Raw genomic sequence first — 23,615 nt, 5'->3', positions numbered from 1 at the left:
ACGAACTCCTGTGGAAAATGTGGGGACAGTGTTCAGTATAGGGTCCCCTGCCACTGTTGGCTCTCCCCAACGCACAGAAACCCAGAGGAGAGTACAGCCATGAAACAATCAGTCAGGCTTGACCCTGTGCTTACTCACCATTTTGGGGCTCCCGTGGTGCACTCGCTTTGGGAAGGGCAAATTACGCTATTGTGTAGACTGTGCTTGCCCTTAAGTACGGGGGATCATTCCTCTGTCTGTTGTGAACAATTCTGCCTCTGTTAAGTGTTGCATTTTGCCTTTACAGATGCAACCCTGAGATCCCAGCCGTCCGTGTTATCACCGGTCAAAAGACTCCAAAGAATCAGAAAGAGGCTACGTAAAAGCAAGGAAGACGTTACATGAAGTAATGCGGCATTCAAGTAATAAAAATAAAAAAGTGCAGGAGTGGTGGGACAGTGAAAGGAGGATCCGCCAGCAGAATGAGGAGTGCCGGCACAAAAGCGTGGTGCTCTGGCAGCCAAGCACGGATCGGCTGATAAGCATAATGGAGCGCCAAGCGGACTCTATCCAGGCACTTGTAGCCATGCAGGCGGAACACTACTGCACCCCCTCTCCTCCCCCCGGCAGCTCTTGTCCCAAAACTCTTTCCCTTATGCCCCCATGTTACCCCCATCCCACTTTCCCCAACATCTGGGTTCTAACTACCATCAGCTGCCTCCAACTCCTGTAGCTTCACCACCCAGCCCTGAAAACTATGACCCTTACCCTCTGCACTCAACCCCTATCACCATGCAGTATAGCCATCCTGAAGTGTAGCACTCATTGCACAGCACTCCAGACAGGAAGGTTGAGTATGATAACAGGACATACGCAAATCTGTGATTGTACTGTTCCCCACCCCACCCCTTTGCCCTTTCTGTTTCCCAAGCAGTTGTGTTTCTTTTTAATAAATGAATTTTCTTTTCAATAAATGGATTTTTTGGCTTTAAAAACATTCTTTATTATTGCATAAAGTAAACGATACCTTAGCCCAGGAAAGAAACAGGCACTGCAAGTTAGCGTAGCAAACACAGATTCCTACTAACATTGGAACCACTGCACTTCACTCCCGTGCAGGGCACCAGACATTACTGGTGGCTTTCAGCCTCAAATTGCTCCCTCAAGGCATCCCTAATCCTTGCAGCCCTGCACTAGGCCCCTCAAATTCAGCCTCCAGGTGTTGAACCTCCGAGTTCCATGCCTGAGTGAATCGTTCACCCTTCCCTTCACAAATGTTATGGAGGGTACAGCACGCAGATATAACTGAGGGGATGCTGTCATCGGCCAGGTCCAGCATCCCATACAGAGAGTGCCATCGGCCCTTTAAACCAGAGGTGGGCAAGCTACGGCTCACGGGCCGCATCCAGCCTGCGGGACACTCCTGCCCAGCCCCTGAGCTCCTGGCCTGGGAGGCTCGCCCCGGCCCCTTCCCCGCTGTCCCCCCTCCCGCACAGCCTCAGCGCGCCGCACTGCTGGCGCAATGCTCTGGGCGGCCGGGCAGCTCAGTCGCAGAGCCACGGCCTGACCCAGTGCTGCAGGCAGTGCAGCTGTAGCACCGCCAGCCACTGGTGCTCCAGGAGTGCAGTAAGGGGGAAGGAGCGGGGTGTTGGATAGAGGGCAGGGGAATTAGAGGGGGTGACCAGGGGGTGGGGGTATGGATAGGGGTCGGGGTGGTCAGAGGGCGGGGAACAGGGGGGTTGGATGGAGCAGGGATCTTAGGGGGGCAGTCAGGAAGGAGAGGGGGGGTTCAATGGGGTGGTGGAGGGCAGTCAGGGGCAGGAGTTCCGGGGGTGGTCAGGGGACAGGGAAAAGGGGTGGTTGGATGGTGCAGGGATCCCAGGGGGCAAGTCAGAAATGAGAGGGGGGGTTGGATGGGGCAGTAGGGGGCAATCAGGGGTGAAGGGGTCCGGGGGTGGTCAGGGGACAGGGAGCAGGGGGTGGTGGATGAGGCAGGAGTCCCAGGGAAGCCATTGGGGGCGAGAAGTGGGGCGGGGTCAGATAGGAGGCAGGGACCGGGCCATACCTGGCTGTTTGGGGAGACACAGCCTATCCTAACCAGTCCTCCATACAATTTTGGAAACCCGATGTCGCCCTCAGGCCAAAAAGTTTGCCTGCCCCTGCTTTAAACGGCCAAAAGCACACTCCACAGTCATTCTTCACCGGCTCAGCCTGTTTTTGAACCACTCCTTGCTGCTGTCAAGGCTCCCTGTGTAGGGTTTCATGAGCCACGGCACTAAGGGTAAGCGCGGTCTCCAAGGATAACAATGGGCATTCAACTTCCCCTACGGTGATCTTCTGGTCTGGGAAAAGCGTCCCAGCTTGCAGATCCCTGAATAGGTCAGTGTTCTGAAAGATGCATTCGTCATGCACCTTTCCGGGCTAGCCTGCATTAATGTCAATGAAATGCCCACGGTGATCCACAAGCACCTGGAGAACCATAGAGAAATGCCCCCTCCAATTAACATCCTTGGAGGCTAGATGGGCTGGTGCCAGAATTGGAATATGCGTGCCATCTATCGCCCCTCCACATTTAGGGAAACCCATTCGTGCAAAGCCAGCCACAGTGTCATACACGTTACCCGGTGTCACAGTTCTTCTGAGCAGGATGCGATTAATGGCCCTGCAAACTTGCATCAACACGATACCAATGGTAGACTTTCCCACTCCAAACTGGTTAGCGACTGATCGGTAGCTGTCTGAAGTTGCCAGCTTCCAGATTGCAATAGCCACCCACTTCTCCACCATCAGGACAACTCTCAATCTCGTGTCCTTGCGCCGCAGGGTGGGGGCAAGCTCATCACATAGTCCAGTGAAAGTGGCTTTTCTCATCCAAAAGTTCTGCAGCCACTGCTCCTCATCCCAGACTTGCATGACGATGTGATCCCACCACTCAGTGCTTGTTTCCCAAGCCCAGAAGCAGCGTTCCACGGTGGTCAGCATGTCTGTGAATCCCACACGCAAACTCGTGTCATATGCGTTACTTGAGTCGATATCATTGTTGGAGCCCTCACTGTCACTTTGGATCAAAAGGAATAACTTGACTGCCAAATGTGACATGTTGGCAAGACTCGTCAGCATACTCCTCAGCAGTTCGGGCTCCATTCCCACAGACCGAAAGGGAAGACAGAGCGCGCAGTACAAAAAATGTTGAAAGATTGCGCCAAATTCAGATGGAAGCAGAGGGATTGCTGGGATGCGAACCGATGCATCACAGGGTGTTGGGACAGGACCCAGAATGCCCTGCACCCCCTTCCCACAAGCCACAGCGCCAGAATGGGAAGAAGTGCTCTGTGGGATAGCTGCCCATAATGCACCATTCCCAGTGCTGCTGCAAGTGCCGCAAATGTGACCACACCAGTGCGATTGCAGCTGTCAGTGTGAATAGACTGCTGCGCTTTCCCTACTGCGCTCTCCGAAGGCGGGTTTAACTCAAAGCGCTCTACATCTGCAAGTGTAGCCATGCCCCAAGAGCTCATTGCATGCTTGAACACCAGCAACTCCTCTTGATTCCCAATTAAAGCTTATTGTATCATAACATTGTGATTAAGTAACAACTGTTCCTTCAATTCCCTATCTTGCAAAATTTCTATAAGATTTCTAAGACATTACATTAAAATAAAAAAAAACCTTCTGAAAATATTAAAGGCTGCAACACATCCTTCTAAAATGGAGGGAGTTCCATGATTCATAAGTTAATACTATCCATATTTGTGATTGACTTCAAAAAGGATCAAGATCTGGCCCAAACCAAACATATATTTAGACTTATGAATTATAAACACATTTATGCATTAAAACTAAATATTTTAGATTCAGTTCCTTATTTTCTTATCTATATTAACTCAGTGAGACTACTAGCATGTATAAAAGTTACTTACATGGATAAATGGTTCAGGATTGGGGCCTACATGTAAAACCTAGTCTTACTGTAACATTAAAGATTGGGAAAGCACTCAAATCAGGAAATGCTGAAAGGTTTAACTGCCAAAATGTTAACATGGCCACATAGCATATCTGGCTTATTTTATGATATAGATTAACTAACAAGTACTAATATAAAGGGTCACATTTAACAAGGAAAACAGGAATAGAAATTATTACATATTTACAATGTGACAGAGTTAACAAATGGAATTTCCTGACTTTGGAGCACTTGGTATCTTAATCTTAATGTTGCATAAATACCAGCTTTTCCATTTAATTTACATAAGCTTTTTAAGAGGAAAAAGCTCTGCTAAATTGCTTTAAAGATGCCTTAGCGCACCTATCAAAATTTAAATACTCCTTGATGTTTCTACTGCTCTTGGGAACACATTCTTTACTGATGCATTCAGTCCAAAATGAAGTGGCCTTAACTGAAGCATCATTAACACAACAGGGCTTGCCTAAGGTGGTCTAAATGCTTAAATCTTTAAAAACACATCCAACCTTAACTGCCATGTTCCTAATAAAGGAGCCCATAAGCAACATGCCCTTAACAGAGGTGGTCTTAAAAACACTGGGAAAAATGAATGGAAAATTCTAATATGCATGCCTGAATATGCCAAATTTCATCATTCATAACTTTAAAAATACTGAAGTGACTTTCTTCAAACTGGGATTGTTTTTCTTTCCTCTATTAAAACCATAAAACAAGACAAGTTTAAAGTTTGTAGCTTCAGCTGTTTTTTAATTATGCAAATATTTCAAGAGAAAAGTGTGTTTTCCACTGCTAAACTGATTGTGCTCAGATTTTCCAAAAGATTTTCCCTTGGGCCCAGCCCAGACATAAAATGTATCTGACCAAAAGCAATTTGTTTAAAAGTGTCATGAGCAGCCCTGAAAAGGAGGTACATTTCACAGCATTTGATACTGACAAATGTTACAGTGCACATATAGCTATGACATATATCCATACCCATAAGAAATTAATGTACATACACAAATCACATCACCCTCCAATGAACTATTCATGAAAATGTGATACAGTAGTTGTTTAAATAGGGCACAGGAACAATACATAATGTCAAAATACTGCTGCTAAAAATCACCACTCTCTCCTTGCTCTGTACCTGCTTCATCTACTTTGATACATCTAATTTAACCCCGACAGCCCTTTTCTGCCTACTCATTTTCTCATAAACCTCTCCCAGACTCTATACCCATTCCAGTCCTTTTTTCTTAGTTCTCCGTGTTCCCTTCTATTTCTCTTGGCTCTCTACTTTTTCCCCATACTACCTCCCTACCATCAACAATCTTTTTCTTACAGACCATCCCGACCTTAAAACACTCTTTTGCCTAGCTTTCCATTCATGACCAACAACAACTCTGCCTGCTCATACTCTCTTGACCCATCCTTTACTTTGTTGTATTGCAACCATCCAATATCAATTGTAAACTTCTTGAGGGATGGATCTTAAATTATAAGATTCTCGAGGCAGGGACCTGTCTAAAGCTCTGGTAAGTGCGATCACACTTACCATACGGTAGTTTATAAGTAAGAGTAAACCTGATAAATAATAATGATAAGCAACCATTTTAGGACAGGAAGTGAAGAACAACATATCCAGTGGAACTGCAGGAGGAATTTCATGGTTTTATAGATGTTTCATAGAGTTTAAGGCTAGAAGTGACCATTAGATCATCTAGCCTGATTTCCTCTATATCACAGGCCATCGATTTTCACTCAGATGCCCCTTTAGTAAACCCAAAGACCTTAGTTTGAGTAAAGCATTTCAGTATTCAGGAGACTAACCTGTATACCGCCGGCAGAGAATAGAAGAAACCAAGGTGCCAGCAAAGCCCAAGGCCCCTGCACTGGCAGGGAATTGATTAGGTGAGTTATGCCCAGATGATCCCAACAGGTGAGCCATGCCCCATGCTGCAGAAGAAGGTGAAAATCCCCCAAGGTCCCAGTCAGTCTGAACTGGGGGAAAATTCTTCCTGACCCCACATCTGTCAGTAACTGTGAACTTAAGCATATGAGCAAAACACACCAGCCGGACACCTAGAAAGAAGATTCTCAGTAGTACTTTAGAGTACCAGTCAATCCTGTCTACTGTCCCATCTCCAGCTACAGCCAATCTCTGATGCTTTAGAGGAAGGCAAACAAACAAACAAACAAAAATATTACACAGAGTACATATAGCCAATTGTGCATCGGCAGGAAAAAAATTCCATTTAGGCAAGTATCCATTGTGACAAAGTTCCTCCTCTACCTTGGTGGGTCTTGCGCTTATTGGCGGATTTGCTCGCCTTGGAGCTTCATGGCAGCCCTTAGTTTGGCCGTTTTCGTGAACCCACAGTCCAGGTCAACTCCTGTGTCCCAAGCAGGAGTTGGGAGGTTTGGGGGGAACCCAGGCCTGCCCTCTACTCTGGGTTCCAGCCCAGGGCCCTGTGGAATGCAGCTGTCTAGAGTGCCTCCTGGAACAGCTGTGCGACAGCTACGACTCCCTGGGCTACTTCCCCAACACCTTCTTTATCCTCACCATAGGACCTTCCTCCTGGTGTCTGATAATGCTTGTACTCCTCAGTCCTCCAACTGTCCGCGTTCTCACTCTCAGCTCCTAGTGCCTCTTGCTCCCAGCTCCTCACACGCGCACCACAAACTGAAGTGAGCTCCTTTTTAAAACCCAGGTGTCCTGATTAGCCTGCCTTAATTGATTCTAGCAGCTTCTTGATTGGCTGCAGGTGTTCTAATCAGCCTGTCTGTCTTAATTGTCTCCAGAAGGTTCCCGATTGTTCTGGAATCTTCCCTGTTCCCTTACACAGGGAAAAGGGACCTACTTAACCTGGGGCTAATATATCTGCCTTCTATTACTCTCCTGTAGCCATCTGGCCTGACCCTATCACACCATGTAATTCCCCAAGTTGGATGTGCTACAGTATCTTTAATAAGCTCAAAGAGTCAGGGCCTTATTTTTACTATTCAACTAAAAGAGGTAGTACCAAGACCTTCAGCTGATGTATAGAGGCCTAGTTCCATTGACTTCAATGAAGCGAGGTCATTTTATATTAGCTGTCCCACAATGTACAAATATGTGCAGAAGCAAATCAGATATTTAAAAAATAATAATCCCAGACCTAGACCTATGACCAGCTGGGAGGATTTACAAAAGTGCCTGGTTCTGCTAGACAAAACACTAAGGCTCTCCTGATGTCAAAGGTATGGAATCGCTCTTCTTCCCTGCTCATATGTGGCTTTGGATAAAATACTGGCAAATAAGTTGTCTGGTTGATGTGGAAAGAAAAAAACACCTTTGGGATGAACTTTGGATGAGGACATAGGTAAACTGCGTCCTTAAAAGGGATCGTGTATGGAGGCCACAACATTAATGCCTGCAGCTCCCCATCTCTTCTGGCAGAGGCAATAGCCACCAAAAATTTCACCTTCATTGACAGATGCAGCAGACAGCAGGTAGCCAACGGTTCAATCTGGGAACCGATAAGTCTTGACAATACTGAGTGTTGATCCCATGGGGAAACTGAGTCTTGCACCAGTGGGTATAATTTAACAAAGCCTTTAAAAAACCTTATGGATTGGACAAAATAGAGCGACTGTCCATTTTAGGGTAGAATGCTGAAGTAGCTGCCAGATGTACCTTGATTGAATGAACTGCTAAACCTTGATGTTTCAAGTATATAAGTAGTCCAGAATATGTTTAACTGAAGAACTGATCAGTGACACTGTCCTGGTAAGACCATATGGAAAAAATGTTTCCATTTAGATAAGTAAGTAGCTCTTGTAGAAGGCTTTTTACTATTTAGCAGGATCTCTTGACCAACTTTTGATCAGGTCTACTCTCTAGTGTCTAGCCACGGAGCATCCATGCAGTTAAGTGAAGGGATTGTAGGCTTGGGTGGATTATGCGACCATGATCCTGAGAGATTAGGTTCAAGTCTACTGGAAGTGAAATTGGAAGTTTCACTGACAGTTCCAGGAAAGTGGAGAACCAGTGCTGATGGGCCCATGCTGGGGCTATAAGTCGGACTTTGGCACGGTCCTGTCTTATGTTTAGTAATACCCTGTGAATATGCTGATCTGGGAGAAAACATAGAGGAGCCTACTTGACCACATCAGTAAAAAGGCATCTACTATAGAACCTTGGCTGTGACTCCCTAGGGAGCAGAATTGCTGACACTTTTTGTTGGACTTTGTCCCAAAACAGGTCAACTTGGGGAAACCCCCACCACTGGAATATGTATCTAGCCACATCTGGGCGAAGAAACAACTCATAAATGATCTGCTCAGGTGGTCTGCTAAGTCATTCTGTAACCTGGCAAGTAAGATGCTTCTAGATCAGTGGTTTCCAAACTTGTTCAGCCGCTTGTGCAGGGAAAGCCTGTGGCGGGCCGGGCTGGTTTGTTTACCTGCTGCGTCCACAGGTTCGGCCGACAGTGGCTCCCAGTGGCCGCGGTTCGCTGCTCCAGACCAATGGAAGCTTCTGGAAGTGGCGTAGGCCGAGGGACGTACTGGCCGCAGCTTTCTGCAGCTCCTATTGGCCTGGAGCAGCGAACTGCGGCCACTGGGAGCCACGATTGGCCGCACCTGCGGATGCAGCAGGTAAACAAACCGGCCTGGCCCGGCACAGCTTTCCCTGCACAAGCGGTGGAACAAGTTTGGGAACCACTGTTCTAGCTCTATCGTGCTGGCATTGAAGAGCTCCCAGAGTACAGTCCTGCTTGTTGAGGTGAAACATTGCCACCATGTTGTCTGTGAAGACTAATAGGCTGCTTCCCCTCATCAGCGATAGAAATAATTGGCACACCAGTCTGACAGCTTTCAGTTCTCTGACACTGATGTGTAAAGCTAAGTCCTTTGAGGATCACAGACCCTGCATCTGTAGAGAACCCAGGTGGGCTCTCTGACCATGGTGGGGCTGATCTAGTCAGGGGCGGGGCCCGGTGCCAAGAGCCTGACAATGGGCAGAGTGATGCCATCATTGCTGGTTTGGCCCTGGGTGGGACCGAGCCCTCCCTGTCCAAGAAGCAGCCAACTGAGTATCGGTGTTTGAGTCGCTGGTGGACAGGGCAGTGGTGCTGAGGGATCAGACTCCTGTAAGGAAAGAGACACAGGTACCAAGAGACAGATTTCTTGCCGCTGCAAACTCCTCTGGAGTAGTCGGCCCTGAGATGGTCTCTTGTCTTGGTGCTGAAGAAGTTGATGGTGCCACTTACAGCACTGGTCTCAACAGTGCTCGTTGTGGCACTGGAGCTGACTGAGCCAATTTAGGCACTGATTTGGAGTAATGCCTAGGTTTCAGGTGCACTCTCCGTGACTCCTTCTTGCTCCTCTTACCAGACTTAGAGACTGAAGAGCTTGCCCTAGTCGGGCTTCTATGGAAGTTTTGTATTTCTTCCTCAGTACAGGCAAGGGATAATGGTGCCAGGATTATGCTAAAGCTGGAGGTGCGCTTCTCACTGAAGTTGCACCTCTTGGCACTGAGTCAGACAGGGATGACTCCAGTGGTAGCCTAAGTGCTGCCTCCATCAGCAGGAATTTCAGCCTCGCCTCCCTATCCTTCTTCACTCTAGGCTTGAACTCCCTGCAAATCTGGCACTGGTCCTTTGTGTGAGCTTCCCCCAAGCACTTCAGGCAGCTATTGTGCACGTTGCTCGCCGGCACAAGTCTCAAGCAAGAAGTGCATGTGGGCAGTGGTCACTACCGGGTCCTTCCCCTGCATTAGGATATCTTGGGACTCGCTAAGCAACATTTCCAAGAGCGCCCTTCCCATATACATTGATTAGGTTGAGAGAGGTCTGATAGTTGCCCCCTGGAAAGAGACCTCTGCTAAAAGATAAGGTAGCATTTCTTTTCTTCAGTCAAAAAGGCAACCTCCACAGCTGCAGAGCTTTCTTTGGGCAACTACTAAAAGGCTCATTTTGATTGAATCAGGCATACTTCTGGATCAATACCTGCGTTAGCAAACGGAGGCAACCTGGACCATTTTCACTGTCAGGATTCGCTGCACTAGCTCATATGATAGTATGTACAAAAAATTACTCAACTATATGTTAATGGATGCAATCTGATAGCTCAACTAAATCAAGAGCATTGCCTCCTCTGTTCTCAGGTGGGAGAACTTTCAAATAAACCAAATGCTGAAAAAAACATCAAACCATTCCCACAAATATTTATGACAAAAAACCCAAAACACATTGTACAATAATTACCTTCACAGAAATACCTAGTAAAGCCATTTGTATATCCCCAACTTTTTTTTTTTATTTATGGACAGCAAATGGTGACTATGAACAACTTGGTTTTTCTAGAGGCCACAATTTTGTTTAATCAACTTTCTGCTTTCATTTTGGTCTACTTTTCATGGTGTGATCACTACCGAAAGGTATCACTGAATGTCTTGTTATTATGCGTGGAAGCTTGCAGTGATACCTATAGTTAAAGTTGCCTTGCACTTTCCAAAATAAGGGCTTGTCTAATATGATGACATTTACTGGCAGTACTATGCTGGTATAGTATAGTTCTTCTGGTAAATTTCCCCAAGTACACAATCCCTAAGTCCCTGTGTTCATTTGCTTATAACTTTGCCTAACTTGAACAATTTTGGCTGAGATTTTTCTTGGGCCAGATGTCTGCCTCAGTGTATTTATTTCCTTTGAAAGTTTCAGCAAAAATGGTTCCGTTGTTTCTGAGAACGTTAGGGGTAAAAATGGTGTTTTGCCAAGGTTAATTCTTACATTCATCATGTTGAGAAGCTCCATATTTTGGAGCAAATGTGAAATTTGGTGGAGTTGTTTCCCCTTTCAACAGAGACACCTTTTGTTGTCCCCCATGAAAGTGCAACCATATTACAGCCAAGTGAGAAGCCAATGAAAATTGTCATTTGCACGTGCTCAATAGAGTGTTGTTAGAGGCTGGCATCTCAATTCAGTCTGCTTCACCCTCACACAGTGCCCTGAGCATGCTGCAGGCCAGAGCTCAACAGAACATTCCCTGCAATTGCTCCTGCCAGGCTGGCAGCTGGAGTCCATTGTGGCAAACGAGACTAGAACTGATAGCAGGTGCCCCCCAAAGCTCCTGTAGATGGAGGTGGTTAATTTTTCCCAGGTTGGCATAAAGAGAATTCAAGGAGACTTTAAGTGATCTGTTCAATAACTGTTTCAGGACAGTTAATGGCAGCAAGGGAAGAAGGGACAGAAGTAGTAGAGTCTGTTGCATAGATGCTGAATCCCTGAGATAGGGTGGGAGAAATTAAATTATTCATGTTTATATTGCTTTTTTAGACATCTCTCTTTGACCTAGTAACCAGGAAGTTCCTTTTGTCATGTTCAGCTGGTCAAAACCGGACAAAAGGTTATTTAATTGCAGTCTAAAGTAGGAGCTCCCCACTAGCATGCTCAAACCCATGGCTGGCTAACTGCCTCCTTTTCCTTGCAAGTATTCTTTTAATCTCTGATCAAACTCTTCCTGAATATCTGATCTCTTCAGAAAGGCATTAGAATAAACTGCACCACAACTGGTCCCTGTGAACATGTATTAATTGTCTTTTATGCAGTAAAGAAGAGAGGCTTAATTTGTACACTCAGATATTGCTCAGTGCAGCCATCTTTCCAATGACCTTTTACAAACACTTTACAATGCAGGGTTTAAAACACAACAAGCCCTAATTAGTGTTGAAATAACTGTGTTAGCACTGCCCTATGCCAGTCTGTGGTGTCACTATATGCTAAATCAAGGGACACATTTTCCTTCTATTCTTCATTAGTAGTTTAAAGCTAGGAGGTGGGAAAAGGCTGATCCATATTCAAGAAGAGAGGAGGGGGTGGAGAACAATAACAAATTGGTATCTCTTTTGAGAATTGCCCCACAGGCCAAGCATTTTTATGTTCTTAATCATTATTAAATGACTTAACATGACACACAGAGCCTGGCAAATGATTGCATCCTGACATGAGAACGAATTACAAATGAAATGAAAGATCAAGCTGTATTAGAGGACTGCCTCTGGGAAATGAAAATCTTTAATTCTCTTTTATTATTGACATTTATTTGGCTGCCATGAATAACAACATAGCAAAGAGATTCAGCTATGCTTGTGCACTGAATAGTTTATCCCAGGGCTCAAAACTGCCTTAACATTTATCATGTTTGCTTTTGTAGCTGACACCACTGCATACCCTCTCTATCCATCTTGCATTTATCATGCATACAAAGTGCATTCTCTAATTTAAGTTCGTTTTCATAGGGAACAAACAGCTAAGATTAGCAAGTGTCAGTTCTCAAATAAGCTCCCAGTTGGAAAAATATCAAAGAATGGATTAATGGATTTGTTAACAACTCCAGTTTAAAGAATAAAATAAATACACAGTGAAAATTAAATAAGAGCACAGGAGGGTTACATGTAAGATTTAGGTTTACCACCATTATTACTAACTCATGTATAAAAACATTTTTACTACTATTTTTTCAGCCAACTGTACAAAGCTCAAGTGGAGCATCTCCATATGGACCATTCAAATATTGCAGTGATTTTCTGGAAGCAAAGCTGTCATGCTTGCAAGACAAGACAGACGTATCCAACTCTGAACCCGTGTTGTTTGAAAGCCGTTTGTGGCGAACAAATTATGGGAAGAAAATCTAAAGAACAGAAATAATTTAGATTTCTCCTAAGAACAAATGGTAAGGTAGTGACATATTTACTTGGAGCCCAACCCTGAAGTCCTAGCCTCACAGGAGGCACTCCGCACCTAACAGAACCAGACCCTTAATTAATACCTTACCTTGTGCAGGAATTAATGACTAAAACGGCTTGCAGCAGCACATGGCAGTAATTGTATTATTTAATCTGGGAATTATAGGTGGACAAATTAAAGCGCCTGCCCAGAGGCAGGCAGCCCATGTTTGTCATGCTTAAATCTGTGTGCCACACATCATTATTTCAAACAGCAGAAGCCACTCATATCCCAGCTAAGATCACCTTTTTTCCACTTATTCCTTTGAGAACGGAAGAGCAGACAGCTGAGAAAAGCTAGAAGTGAGACTTTCTGTTCAAATCAAAAAAGACTGGAAATTCACTTCGTGCTGGATTTCACTTCCTCATTTTCACAAATGCTTAAATGTACTCTACTGTTGCTGCAGCTGTTCCCAACAAGTATAGTGTGTTCTTGTTTGCAGCAAAGATGGCTTTGCAGATAAAATCTGAAGTCATAAAAAGCAGAGTAAAACCAATTGGAGAAATATTTTAGATCTATGTTATAAAAATAACTTAAGATATCCATAACTAAGTTGTTGAACTTTCCTGTGAAATATTAACTTCTGATGTTTAGGACATTTAAGGGGTTAAAAACATGAGAAACATTTATTAAGATAAAATCAGGGAAAGACAAGTACTTTGAATACAATTTCACAGTTATTATTTGTAAAACTAATACATGATTTAACGCGTATGTATTCTGTATAACAATACAGCTTTAAAAAGGTACCTGTAGCCATTATAGTGTCATCTTTCCCTTGGGTGAAGACTACAATTCGTTGCCTTTTAGGGTTCACCTTTGGCAGGGCTTGTGCCTTCTGGGCTATCTCTTTAATATCTTCAGTCTATTAATAGCAAGGGAGAAAAAATTCTTGTAACCAGCATAGCAGAGCAGTGAAAGATTAAGACTTTATTAGCAGATCAAAGATTTATCCTCTTATGACTAGATAATAAAATAGACTTTATTGTGTGTTGAGAAAGATTTTTAAGAGGAAGAATACTTCATTCTCTTAAAGGTTTATGTAGTACCAAGAGGCCATTGGCTATAATCTTGGAAGTGATACTGGAGCTATACCAATAGCCACAATGCAGAGCCTAATGAAAGAATTACACAGCATTTCCTAACTGGCAATTTCTATTGATTTTCCGTGCTTTGGCTAAATTCTAACCTTATTCCCCATAAAATTAAAAATAAAATGAGAAAGAGAATAACTCAGAAAATCTCAGGGCTTGATTCTCTTCCCATATATAGAGGGTTTACGCTGCTTTAACAGCACTGATTCAATGGAATTACTGCTGATTTACAACAGTGTAATTCAAGAAGAATCAGGCCCTTGCTGTTTCTCTGAATACTTCCGAGGGACTACAAATTTCCACACCATATTGTATATATGTAGAAACATAGAAATTGCCAAATTGAATCAGACTAGTGGTCCATCCATTCCAGTATCCTATCTCTGATAGTGGCCAGTATAAGATGCTTCATTTAGATGCAAGACACCCAGTAACTGACACTTATGGAATGACCAGCCTTTAGGAATCCTTCCTAATCCCATCTGTTGGTGATTGTGCAATGGTCTGAAGCACAAGAGTTTCTATTCCTATTTTTAAAAATCTTACCTAATGTAAATGTTCTCATTATCCATATAAAGGTCTAATCATTTTTTTTTTAATGCTACAGTACTGAGCTTTTGGTCTCAAATATATTCTACATCAATGAATTCCACAAGTTAGTGTGTTAAAAGTATTTCCTTTCTTCAGTTACAAAATATGCTACCTTTCAATTCAATTTGAGAATGCCCCTTTGCATCTAAATTGTAAGAGCATGAATAACAAAATGAACATGCTTTCTCTGTGCCATTTGCTATGTCCCTTCTTATTTATATCTAGGTGTGCAAGGATTAAATTTCTATCGATAAATGTCAATTTCATTATACACATACAAACCAATGAAAAGATATTGCCATTAATAATAATAGAAATTTACAGGTAGGCAAAGTAAGAAAAATGCTGCTTGAGAACTTATTAGAGTTTGATTTAAGGATATGTACTATACTGTACAGTATATTTATTATAAAATCATGAATGGTGTGAAGAAAGTGAATAAGGAAGTGTTATTTACTCCTTCATGTAACTCAAGAACCAGGGATCACCCAACAAATAAATAGGCAGCAGGTTTAAAACAAACAAAAGGAAGTACTTCTTCACACAATGCACAGTCAACCTGTGGAACTCATTGACAGAGGATGTTGTGAAGGCCAAAAGTATAACGGGCTTCAGAAAAGAATCCTGCCAAAACCTATTTATATCCTCTCTAAGCTAAACAGTCTCAGTCTTTTCTATCTGCCTTTATATGAAAGTGACTGGAACTGAACTCAGCAAGTCTGCGAGGGTGGACTGTTTGTTAATGTAATATCATTATAATATTTTCAGAATAATTTTCTGCCCCGTTCTTTATTCTAACTTTTATTTATTTATTTTAAACCACCACTATATATTGAGCAGAGGTTTTCATAGAGCTGTCCACATTGGCTCCTCAAGACTTTTACTTGAGTGGTTACAGTTAATTTAGAATCCAGCAGTGTACGAGTATTTCAAATTATACCTTCCTATGTTCATTATCTTGTATGTCAAAAGTGAATTTAATTTCACTTAGCTTTGTTAGATCCCTCAAAGTTGTCCATATCCTCATAGACTTTGAGGCCAGAAGGGATCATCATGATCATGTAGTCTGACTTTGTGCACATCACAGGCCACAGCACCTCACCCACCCACTCCTGTAACAGACCCCTACCCTCTGGCTGAGTTACTGACATCCTCAAACCATGGTTTAAAGACCCCAAGTTACAGAGACTCCATCATTTACACTAATTTTATGCCAATCCGACCCAGGGAAAAATTCCTTCCTGACCCCAAATATGGCAATCAGTTAGACCCTGAGCAGTTGGATAAGAACCAGTAGGCAAACACCTGGGAAAGAATTCTCGGTGGTAACTCAGAGCCCTTCCCATCTAGTGTCCCATCATAAGAGATTGGAAATATTTGCTGCTTGCAGTCACAGATCAGCTACATGACATTGTAGGCTGTCTCATCATACCACCCCCTCCATAAACTTATCAAGCTCAGTCTTGAAGCCAGTTAGGTATTTTGCCCCTACTGCTCCCCTTGGAAGGCTGTTCCAGAACTTCACTCTTCTGATGGTTAGAAACTAATTTCGACCCTAAACTTGTTGATGGCCAATTTATATCCATTTGCTTTTGTGTCCACAATGGTGCTTAACTTAAATAACTCCTCTCCCTCCCCGGTATTTATCCCTGATTTATTTATACAGAGAAATCATCTCTCCTGTCAACCTTCCTGTTAGGCTAAACAAGACAAGTCTCTCTAGTACTGGGTAGCCTTTAGGCCAGATTTTGCTACTCATACTGGGGGTGGGGGAGGAGGGAGAGCAGGAGAGGTAGTTTCCATTCCGTTTTACCATTTATGGTAAGTGTCTAAGACATGCCTACATGACCATGTAATTGTCTCAGTTTATGCAGGTTTTATCATGTGTCTTGTCCTGGCTTTCTAATTCAGAACTAACTTCCTAGATGATTGTAGTGGGCATAATTGAGACCAGGATCGTAACTAAAATTATTACTACATACTTGTCAACTGCATTATTTTGGTCAGGGCTACCCTGCATTTTTGAAATTTAGTTCCAGATGTTTACAGTCCCTGACAATGTCACAGGAAGGTCACACAGTGCCATCCTGAGTGGGTGGGAGGTCTCTGGCTGCCTTTGCTCCCCAAACTCCTTACCATAGCTGCTCTGCTGTCTGCTGGAGTATCCAAAAATGATCCAGGGCAGAAAGCACATGAGGCAGTAAGAAGGCAACCAGACAAGCAGTAGCTGCTTCTGCCCTGCCCATATAGTGCCAGCTCCTCTTAATGTATAAAAGATAAATATGGAGAGAGAGAAAAGATGTGGTGGTTGGTCTCCCCAGACGGGAGGACAGAAGCAAGGTTACATACATGGACACTGGGAGAAGGGAACACAGAGACTGGAAGATAGCCTTCCCTACCAGAAAGACAAATGGAAGGAGTCCCACATCTCTCCTGGTTGAGGGGAGGAGGACAGAAAGGCCACATTGCACTATTCTCCAGGAAAAGAAGGATGAGATGAACCATGAAGATCCCAGAGAAGGAAGTGGGCCTTCTCTTCTTCTGTAAAGATGCTATAGTACCTCTCCTTAAGAAGATAACTGCAAGTGGTGAATAGGAGATGTTGGGGGCTAGAGAATAGCAGGCCTACATTGGTTGAGACAAGTATCCAGGCTACTAGATGTTTTAATCTAAATCCTGAACCTTTAGAGGCCGTGAAGAGAGCCATGAAGGAGGAGAGACTAAAGCATCAGAGAGCTCAAGGAAAATAAGGCTAGAAAAGAGGCTATTAGATTTAACTAGGAGGTGGTCCCTAGTGATAATCGTTAGAGAGCTCATAGTAAAGAGAATGAAGGAATCAGAGAATTTGAAGACATTTGGAGTAAACTAACTTGCTCAGACTTCAGAGTCAAAGGAAACGAGAATGATGGGCTATAGTTTGAGAAAATGGTGTGATCAAGAGAGGATTTCTTCAGGGTGAGGGATTACAAGGGTGTCCTTGAAATCAGAGAGGAAAGACCCAAGGGAAAAAAAGATTAATTGAGGATGAAGGTAAAGGAGGAAATGAAAGACAGTAAGATAAAGCACAAGTTTTCAAGTAGATTTAACTATATGGGGAAGTAGGAGTAATAAGCTGTCTTTGAGTTACACAGAAACAAAAAAACATTGTACAAAAGTCAGAATTTCAAACCAGGGTAATTTAGTGTCCTGTAACTGTTCCTGCAACCTTTGAATAAAATTGGACATTATCTTTTACCTTGTGAATAAATCAGTTAATTTTCAGGCCAAACTAATCTTCCATACCAAAGTCATTGGGAATGACAAAGGGAACTAAAATGGGGCCTTATAACAGAAGATGGTTATAATCTTAATGTGGGAAAGTCCTTCACCTCTCCACAGTCTAGCTTCGTCTGACCATTACGCACTGTTATATTCTGAAGTGCGGTTGTGGTGTTTTGTGTCACGTGGTTCAGTGAAGTGAAAGACAAATGACAAGTAAGGGCTTCAGCTGTGGCATGTCTTTCAAGTCCCTGTAAGATGCTACCTTCCCTCAAGTTTGAATAAGTAATTTCTATTCAGCAAAATTATTCCATATATATTATTTTGAAATACCTGTAGCAAAGATTATTTCCTACTTTTATTCGTAACTTGCATTGGATTATATTTGAATTCTTATCCAGGGCACTGTTCTGAATCCCTTACTCCCTTACATATATGAGTGAGTGCAAACATATCATTGCTTTATGGTCCCAAAGTATCTAAAAGAGTGTCATAAATGCACATGATGCCTCGAAATGCTGGATTTTACATTTGGATTTGGCTCTGATTTAGCTAGGGAGATATAAAAATCACACAGGGGCAGGCAGCTCCCTATTGAATAAAGCATCTGAGGAGGCTCACAGGCTGCATTTACTCTAACAAGTAGAACATATTGCACTTCAGAAACATATGTCATGTATGCTGAATAACAGGTACATAGAGTTGAAACCTCCCACAGTTGGTCAAACAAAACCTCCAATTCTTTATCTCTGAATATATGTCCATTAAATATAATGGGACTAGTTCAGACCTGGCTTAAACAGGCTTAAATCCTTGAAATTAATGGAGTTGTGCCCACAAACATCAAGGCTGAATTTGGTCCAATACATCTAAAGTAATGGTTTGGGATTTTTTTGGAAGTCTGCAGTATTCTGGGAGACCAACAGTTTTGTGTGGAGGCGCTACTAGCCCCTAATACACATAGTCATGAGGGGGATGGCCCTTATAAATGGTCCAGCCCACCTGTGACATAACTAATCTGATTAATCAAGTAGAAAGACTGAAGCAAGTCATGACTAAATCAGGACTCTGGGAAGGAAAACAGAGGTTTGTGATCAGTCACTGGGGCAACTGCAGGCCAGAGCTGCAGGGGGAGAGAGCCACCTGCTGTGGTCCCCAGGGAAGGGAGTTGTGGCTCTCTTTGTTTTCCATTTCAGAAGGCAAAGAAAGTAGGACATGTCCTGCATCTTCTCCACATGCTCAGAGAACAGAAAGGGAGTCTCCCAGGGTAGAAAGACTGTGCCCAGCTTAGGATGGGTAGAAGAGTTTGGGTATTTGTTTTTTTGGAACTTTGTGATAATGAAGGGCTGTTACTGGATGAGACAGACTGTGTGGAATTATTCATTGACCCCGAAGAGGTGAAATAGAGGAAGAGTCCTGCAAAGTGACCTCAGGTCACGAGGGGGAGCTCAGGAGGTGGCTGTCCTATTCCACACATATTATCCTATTTTACTATACATGCTTTTCACAAAAAGCGCTAAGATTAGAACTGAGCCCTAAATTTTCTATGAAGGTAAAATGGTACTTCCTAAATCCCTAGATAAAATTAGCAGAAAGCTATCAGCCATTATACAGGACGAACCCAGAAAGCCTGGTGTAACACATTCTAATTCTCCATTTAACTTACTTGAAAACAGATCTATTGCAAGGCAGGTTTCTTAGCAGCAGTACCTTATACTACTTCACGGTAGAACCAGGCCTGAGAGTAAGCTTGGAACAAGTAGTTGTGGCTACGCAGACCTTGTAATGCATTGCTGGGGATGAAGCATTGACTTCAGAGGGAGCACACACTACTCATTTAGCAGTGCACTTGGCAAAAAATTCATGCAGTAAGCAGGTATTGATGTGCCACTGGAGGAAGCCATACATTAGAGGTTAAGTTCCACCTACAATTAATATAGCTGAATGTGGGGCAGGAGATAAAGGCAGGAAATGGTGGCCTTAGAATGCAGTGCTGGATGAAAATTCACTGATATTTCCTTCAAGTGAGACAGAAGACCATCTAACTCGATAAACTGGAGCTGGAGTACATCCAAAGAGTCCTTCAAATGGAATCTTTCTTAGCAGCATTTTTGTGATTTTTTTATACAACTAAAGATTTTCCCCTATCTCTGGCACAAAGCAACAAGTTATTTCTATGTAAAAGTATAACTTTATTGAAAATGACTAAATTGTGTTTTCTCTTTCTTTAAACCTGGTCCTTTAAAATCTTTACAGACATATGGAATTGAATATATATTTATAGAAGCATTTTGTCTAATACAAGTCCTAAAAGTATAAAGCGGCTTTAATAATTTGCAGCTAGAAATGCAGTAGATATGAAAAACTCTAGTTATAACTAATTTTCAATGCTAAATCACGCTTGTGAAACTTTTAGATAAAGTATCTTAATTTTAAGTTCTTAGCAGGACTGTCATTTAAATCAAGTACTCAACCATATGTGGGAACAAAATCAAAAAAGGTAAGGCACAAAATGAGTTACGCCTAGCAAGGGACATGAAATAAGAAGAGGTTTTTAAATACATTAAGAGCAAGAGAAAAACAAATCACAGGGTAGGTTCTCTACTTAGTGGGGAAAGAGTGCTAAGAACTGATGACATCAAGAAAGCTGCGGTGCTTAGTGCATATTTTGCTTCAGTCTTCACTAAAAAGGTTAATTAATATTAACAACAAGGGGGAAAGAATGCAAGCCAAAAAAGGGAAAGAACAGGTTAAATAATATTTAGATAAGTTAGATGTATTCAAGTTGGCAGCTCCTGATGAAATTAATCAGAAAGTACATAAGGAACTAGCTGAAGCAATCTCAGAACCATTAGCAACTATCTTTCTCCTGGGGGATGGGTGAGGTCCCAGAAGACTGGAGAAGAGCAAACATAGTACCTATCTTTAAAAAGTAGAACAAAGAGGACCCAGGGAACTATAGACCAGCCATCCTACTGGAAAGATACTGGCACAAATTATTAAACAATCAACTTGTAAGCACCTGGAGGATAGTAGGTTTATAAGGAATAGCCAGCATGGATTTCTCAAAAACAGATTATGCCAAAATAACCTAATTTTCTTTTTTGACAGAGTGAGTTACTGGCCTAGTCGATAAGGGGGAAGCAGTAGATGTGATATATCTTGATTTTAGTAAGGCTTTTGACTGAGTCCCACATGACATTCTCATAAGCAAACTAAGGAAATGCGGTCTAGAAGAAATTATTATAAGATGGGTGCACAATTGGTTGAAAGACCAGAGTATTTATCAGTGGTTAGCTGTCAGACTGGCAGGGTGAATCTTGAGGGGTCCCTCAGGGGTCAGGCTTAGATATGGTCCTATTCAATATTTTCATTAATGACTTGGATAATAGAGTGGAGAGCATGCTTATAAAATTTGCAGAGGACACCAAGCGGGAGGGGTTGCAAGCACTTTGGAGGACAGGATTATAATTCAAAATAACCTTGACAAATTGAAAAACTGGTCTGAAATCAACAAGATGAAATTCAGAGAAGAGAAGCGCAAAGTACTTCACCTAGGAAGGAAAAATCAAATGCACAACTACAAAATATGGAATAAGAAAAGGAGTACTTGTGGCACAGCTCACGAAAGCTCATGCTCAAATAAATTGGTTAGTCTCTAAGGTGCCACAAGTACTCCTTTTCTTTTTGCGAATACAGACTAACACGGCTGTTACTCTGAAACCTGTCTAAAATATGGAATAACGAGCTAAAGGGTAGTACTGCTGAAAAGGATCTAGGGGTTACAAATGGATCACAAACTGAGTCAAAAATCTGATGCAGTTGTGAAAAAAGCTAATATTCTGCGGGGTGGGGGGTTTTTAACAGGAGTGTTGTATATAAGACACAGGAAGCAACTGTCCCACTCTACTTGGCACTGGTGAAGCGTCAGCTTGGAGTACTGTATCCCACTCTGGGTGCCACACTTTAGGAAGGATGTGGACAAATTGGAAAGAGTCCAGAGGAGAGATGGAATAAATAACAAAACATTTAGAAAACTAAAAACGGGGCATGTTTAGTCTTAAGAAAAGAAGACTGAGGGAGGACCTGATAACAGTCTTCCAATATGTTGAGAGCTACTATAAAGAATAATGTGATCAATTGTTCTCCATGTCCACTGAAGGTAGGACAAGAAGTAATGGGCTTCATCTGCAGCAAGGGAGATTAAGTTGGATATTAGGAAAAACTTTCTAACTACAAAGGTAGTTAAGCTCTGGAACAGGCTTCCAAGGGAGGCTGTGGAAACCCCATCACAGAAGGTTTTAAAAACTGTTTGGACAAACACATGTCAGGGATGGTCTAGGTTTACTTGGTCCTGCCACATCACAGGGGGCTGGACCTGATGCCTTCTTGAGGTCCCATTCAGCCCTACATTTCTATGATTCTAATAATCCATTATCTACTTGAAAAATATTCTGTTTTTTACTCTGCCCAACTCCAGTTCTTATCTTGCTCTCAAGTACTCTCCAAGCTGTCTCTTCTCACTGCAAATCACTGTATCCATTTTAGAGATTTAGTTCTTCTTTAAAAAAATCATGCAAAATTTACAAAGAAACAAACAAAAAAATAGAATGTCGTGTAATAGTTGACTCAGGACTGACCTTTCCTCATGCCTAAACAATGGTTATTTCTCCTCACATTCTGGTATGCTTACAAACAGCTAGTCTAGCCATTTCTTTTTATATTACACTTGTTTTTAAGTCTGGTTAGTTTACACTGTGCTTTATTCACAGAAGTACAAAACTCTCCAACAGGCATTTCCAAATTACTCTGTGCTGTCCAAAGCAAGCTCTGAAAACATTCTCAAATAGCAGTGGCTTGGCTCAGCTTTTTCCAGTTTGAGTTTCACACAGGCATTATGTTTTATTATTTATGAAGCATCTAACGGAGGTTATTCTACTTTCCCTTGATGTCGCTTTTTGGTGCTGGGAATTTTTTTTCAAACCAGAAGAGAAAACAATAGAGCGGACACGTATCAAATTTTATATATAACTGTCAGCAAACTTGACATGATAGTTATTGCCAAGCATGGGGCCAATAGGAGATAAGATCATAATCACTGTGCACTTTACCGATGTGCTCTAATCAAATGTGGCAGATTTAGGATGTTCAGAAAAAACTATGCTAGAATCTCTAAGCAAACGCTAATGGAAAGGTTAATATGATGGTGGTTAGTGGACACCAGCAAAAGTGGTTTGTCACTAGGATTGAATTTAAACAAGGCACATTCAAAATCTTTAGCTCAAGGTGGCAATAAAAATATATAATGGGTTGGCTTAATACACTACTTCCTCTTTTTCTTTATTGTCTAGCTACTACTGGGTCCCAATAATTTGTTACACTACATGTGATACTTGGAAGCATCTGCAAAATTCATTTAATTGACAGAATAAATGGAAAATGTATTTTTATGCAAACAATACAGATTATACAAATGAATCCTGACAGTGATAAAATGTCTAGATTTCTACAAAGCAACTGCAAGAATTTATGACACACACATTGAAATGGGACAGTTTTAATATCCAAAACATTAATATACCTGCTAGTGAATGATCCTAAAGAAATCTAAATCGGGGAACAAAAGATATAAATATTTCCCTCTTCTTTTGTACACAATCAGACCCACACAAAAGTCGCATTTCTCAAATTAACCTATAGGATTCTAACTGTGCTGCTCTTATTAATGCCAATGGGAGCTGAAGAGTCAAAGCTCTATCTATACATTTGTACTAAGAACATACAACTTTGAGTTGGTCTGATTCCCACTTAAAAGTGCTGAAAAGGATTTACATGTGCTCTGTGCTGCAATTTACATTTCAGTAGGATCACTTAACTATCAGTAAAATTAGTACAGTTGTCGTCGCAATAATTATAGTGTTTAAGAACTGCACATTTGGAGATGGCACTATAGTCCTACTGCTGATAAAGCTCCTGATC

General features: G+C 42.3%; 1 protein-coding gene across 3 annotated transcripts in view; it reads right to left on the bottom strand.

The window, feature by feature from the left end:
• The window catches only part of ADK (adenosine kinase), a 564,182-nt gene that overhangs the window by 64,429 nt on the left and 476,138 nt on the right, over positions 1-23,615 (bottom strand). For all 3 annotated transcript variants that reach the window (XM_077821816.1, XM_077821814.1, XM_077821815.1), the window contains one exon: positions 13,444-13,558. In XM_077821816.1, coding sequence (XP_077677942.1) covers positions 13,444-13,558 — 115 coding nt within the window. The remainder of the gene's footprint in view (positions 1-13,443; positions 13,559-23,615) is intronic.

This window comes from Eretmochelys imbricata, chromosome 7 (assembly GCF_965152235.1).
Source record: "Eretmochelys imbricata isolate rEreImb1 chromosome 7, rEreImb1.hap1, whole genome shotgun sequence".
Taxonomy (NCBI): Eukaryota; Metazoa; Chordata; order Testudines; family Cheloniidae; genus Eretmochelys; species Eretmochelys imbricata.
The sequence above is the reverse complement of the archived record's forward strand: the minus strand, read 5'-3'. Positions and strand labels throughout refer to the sequence as shown.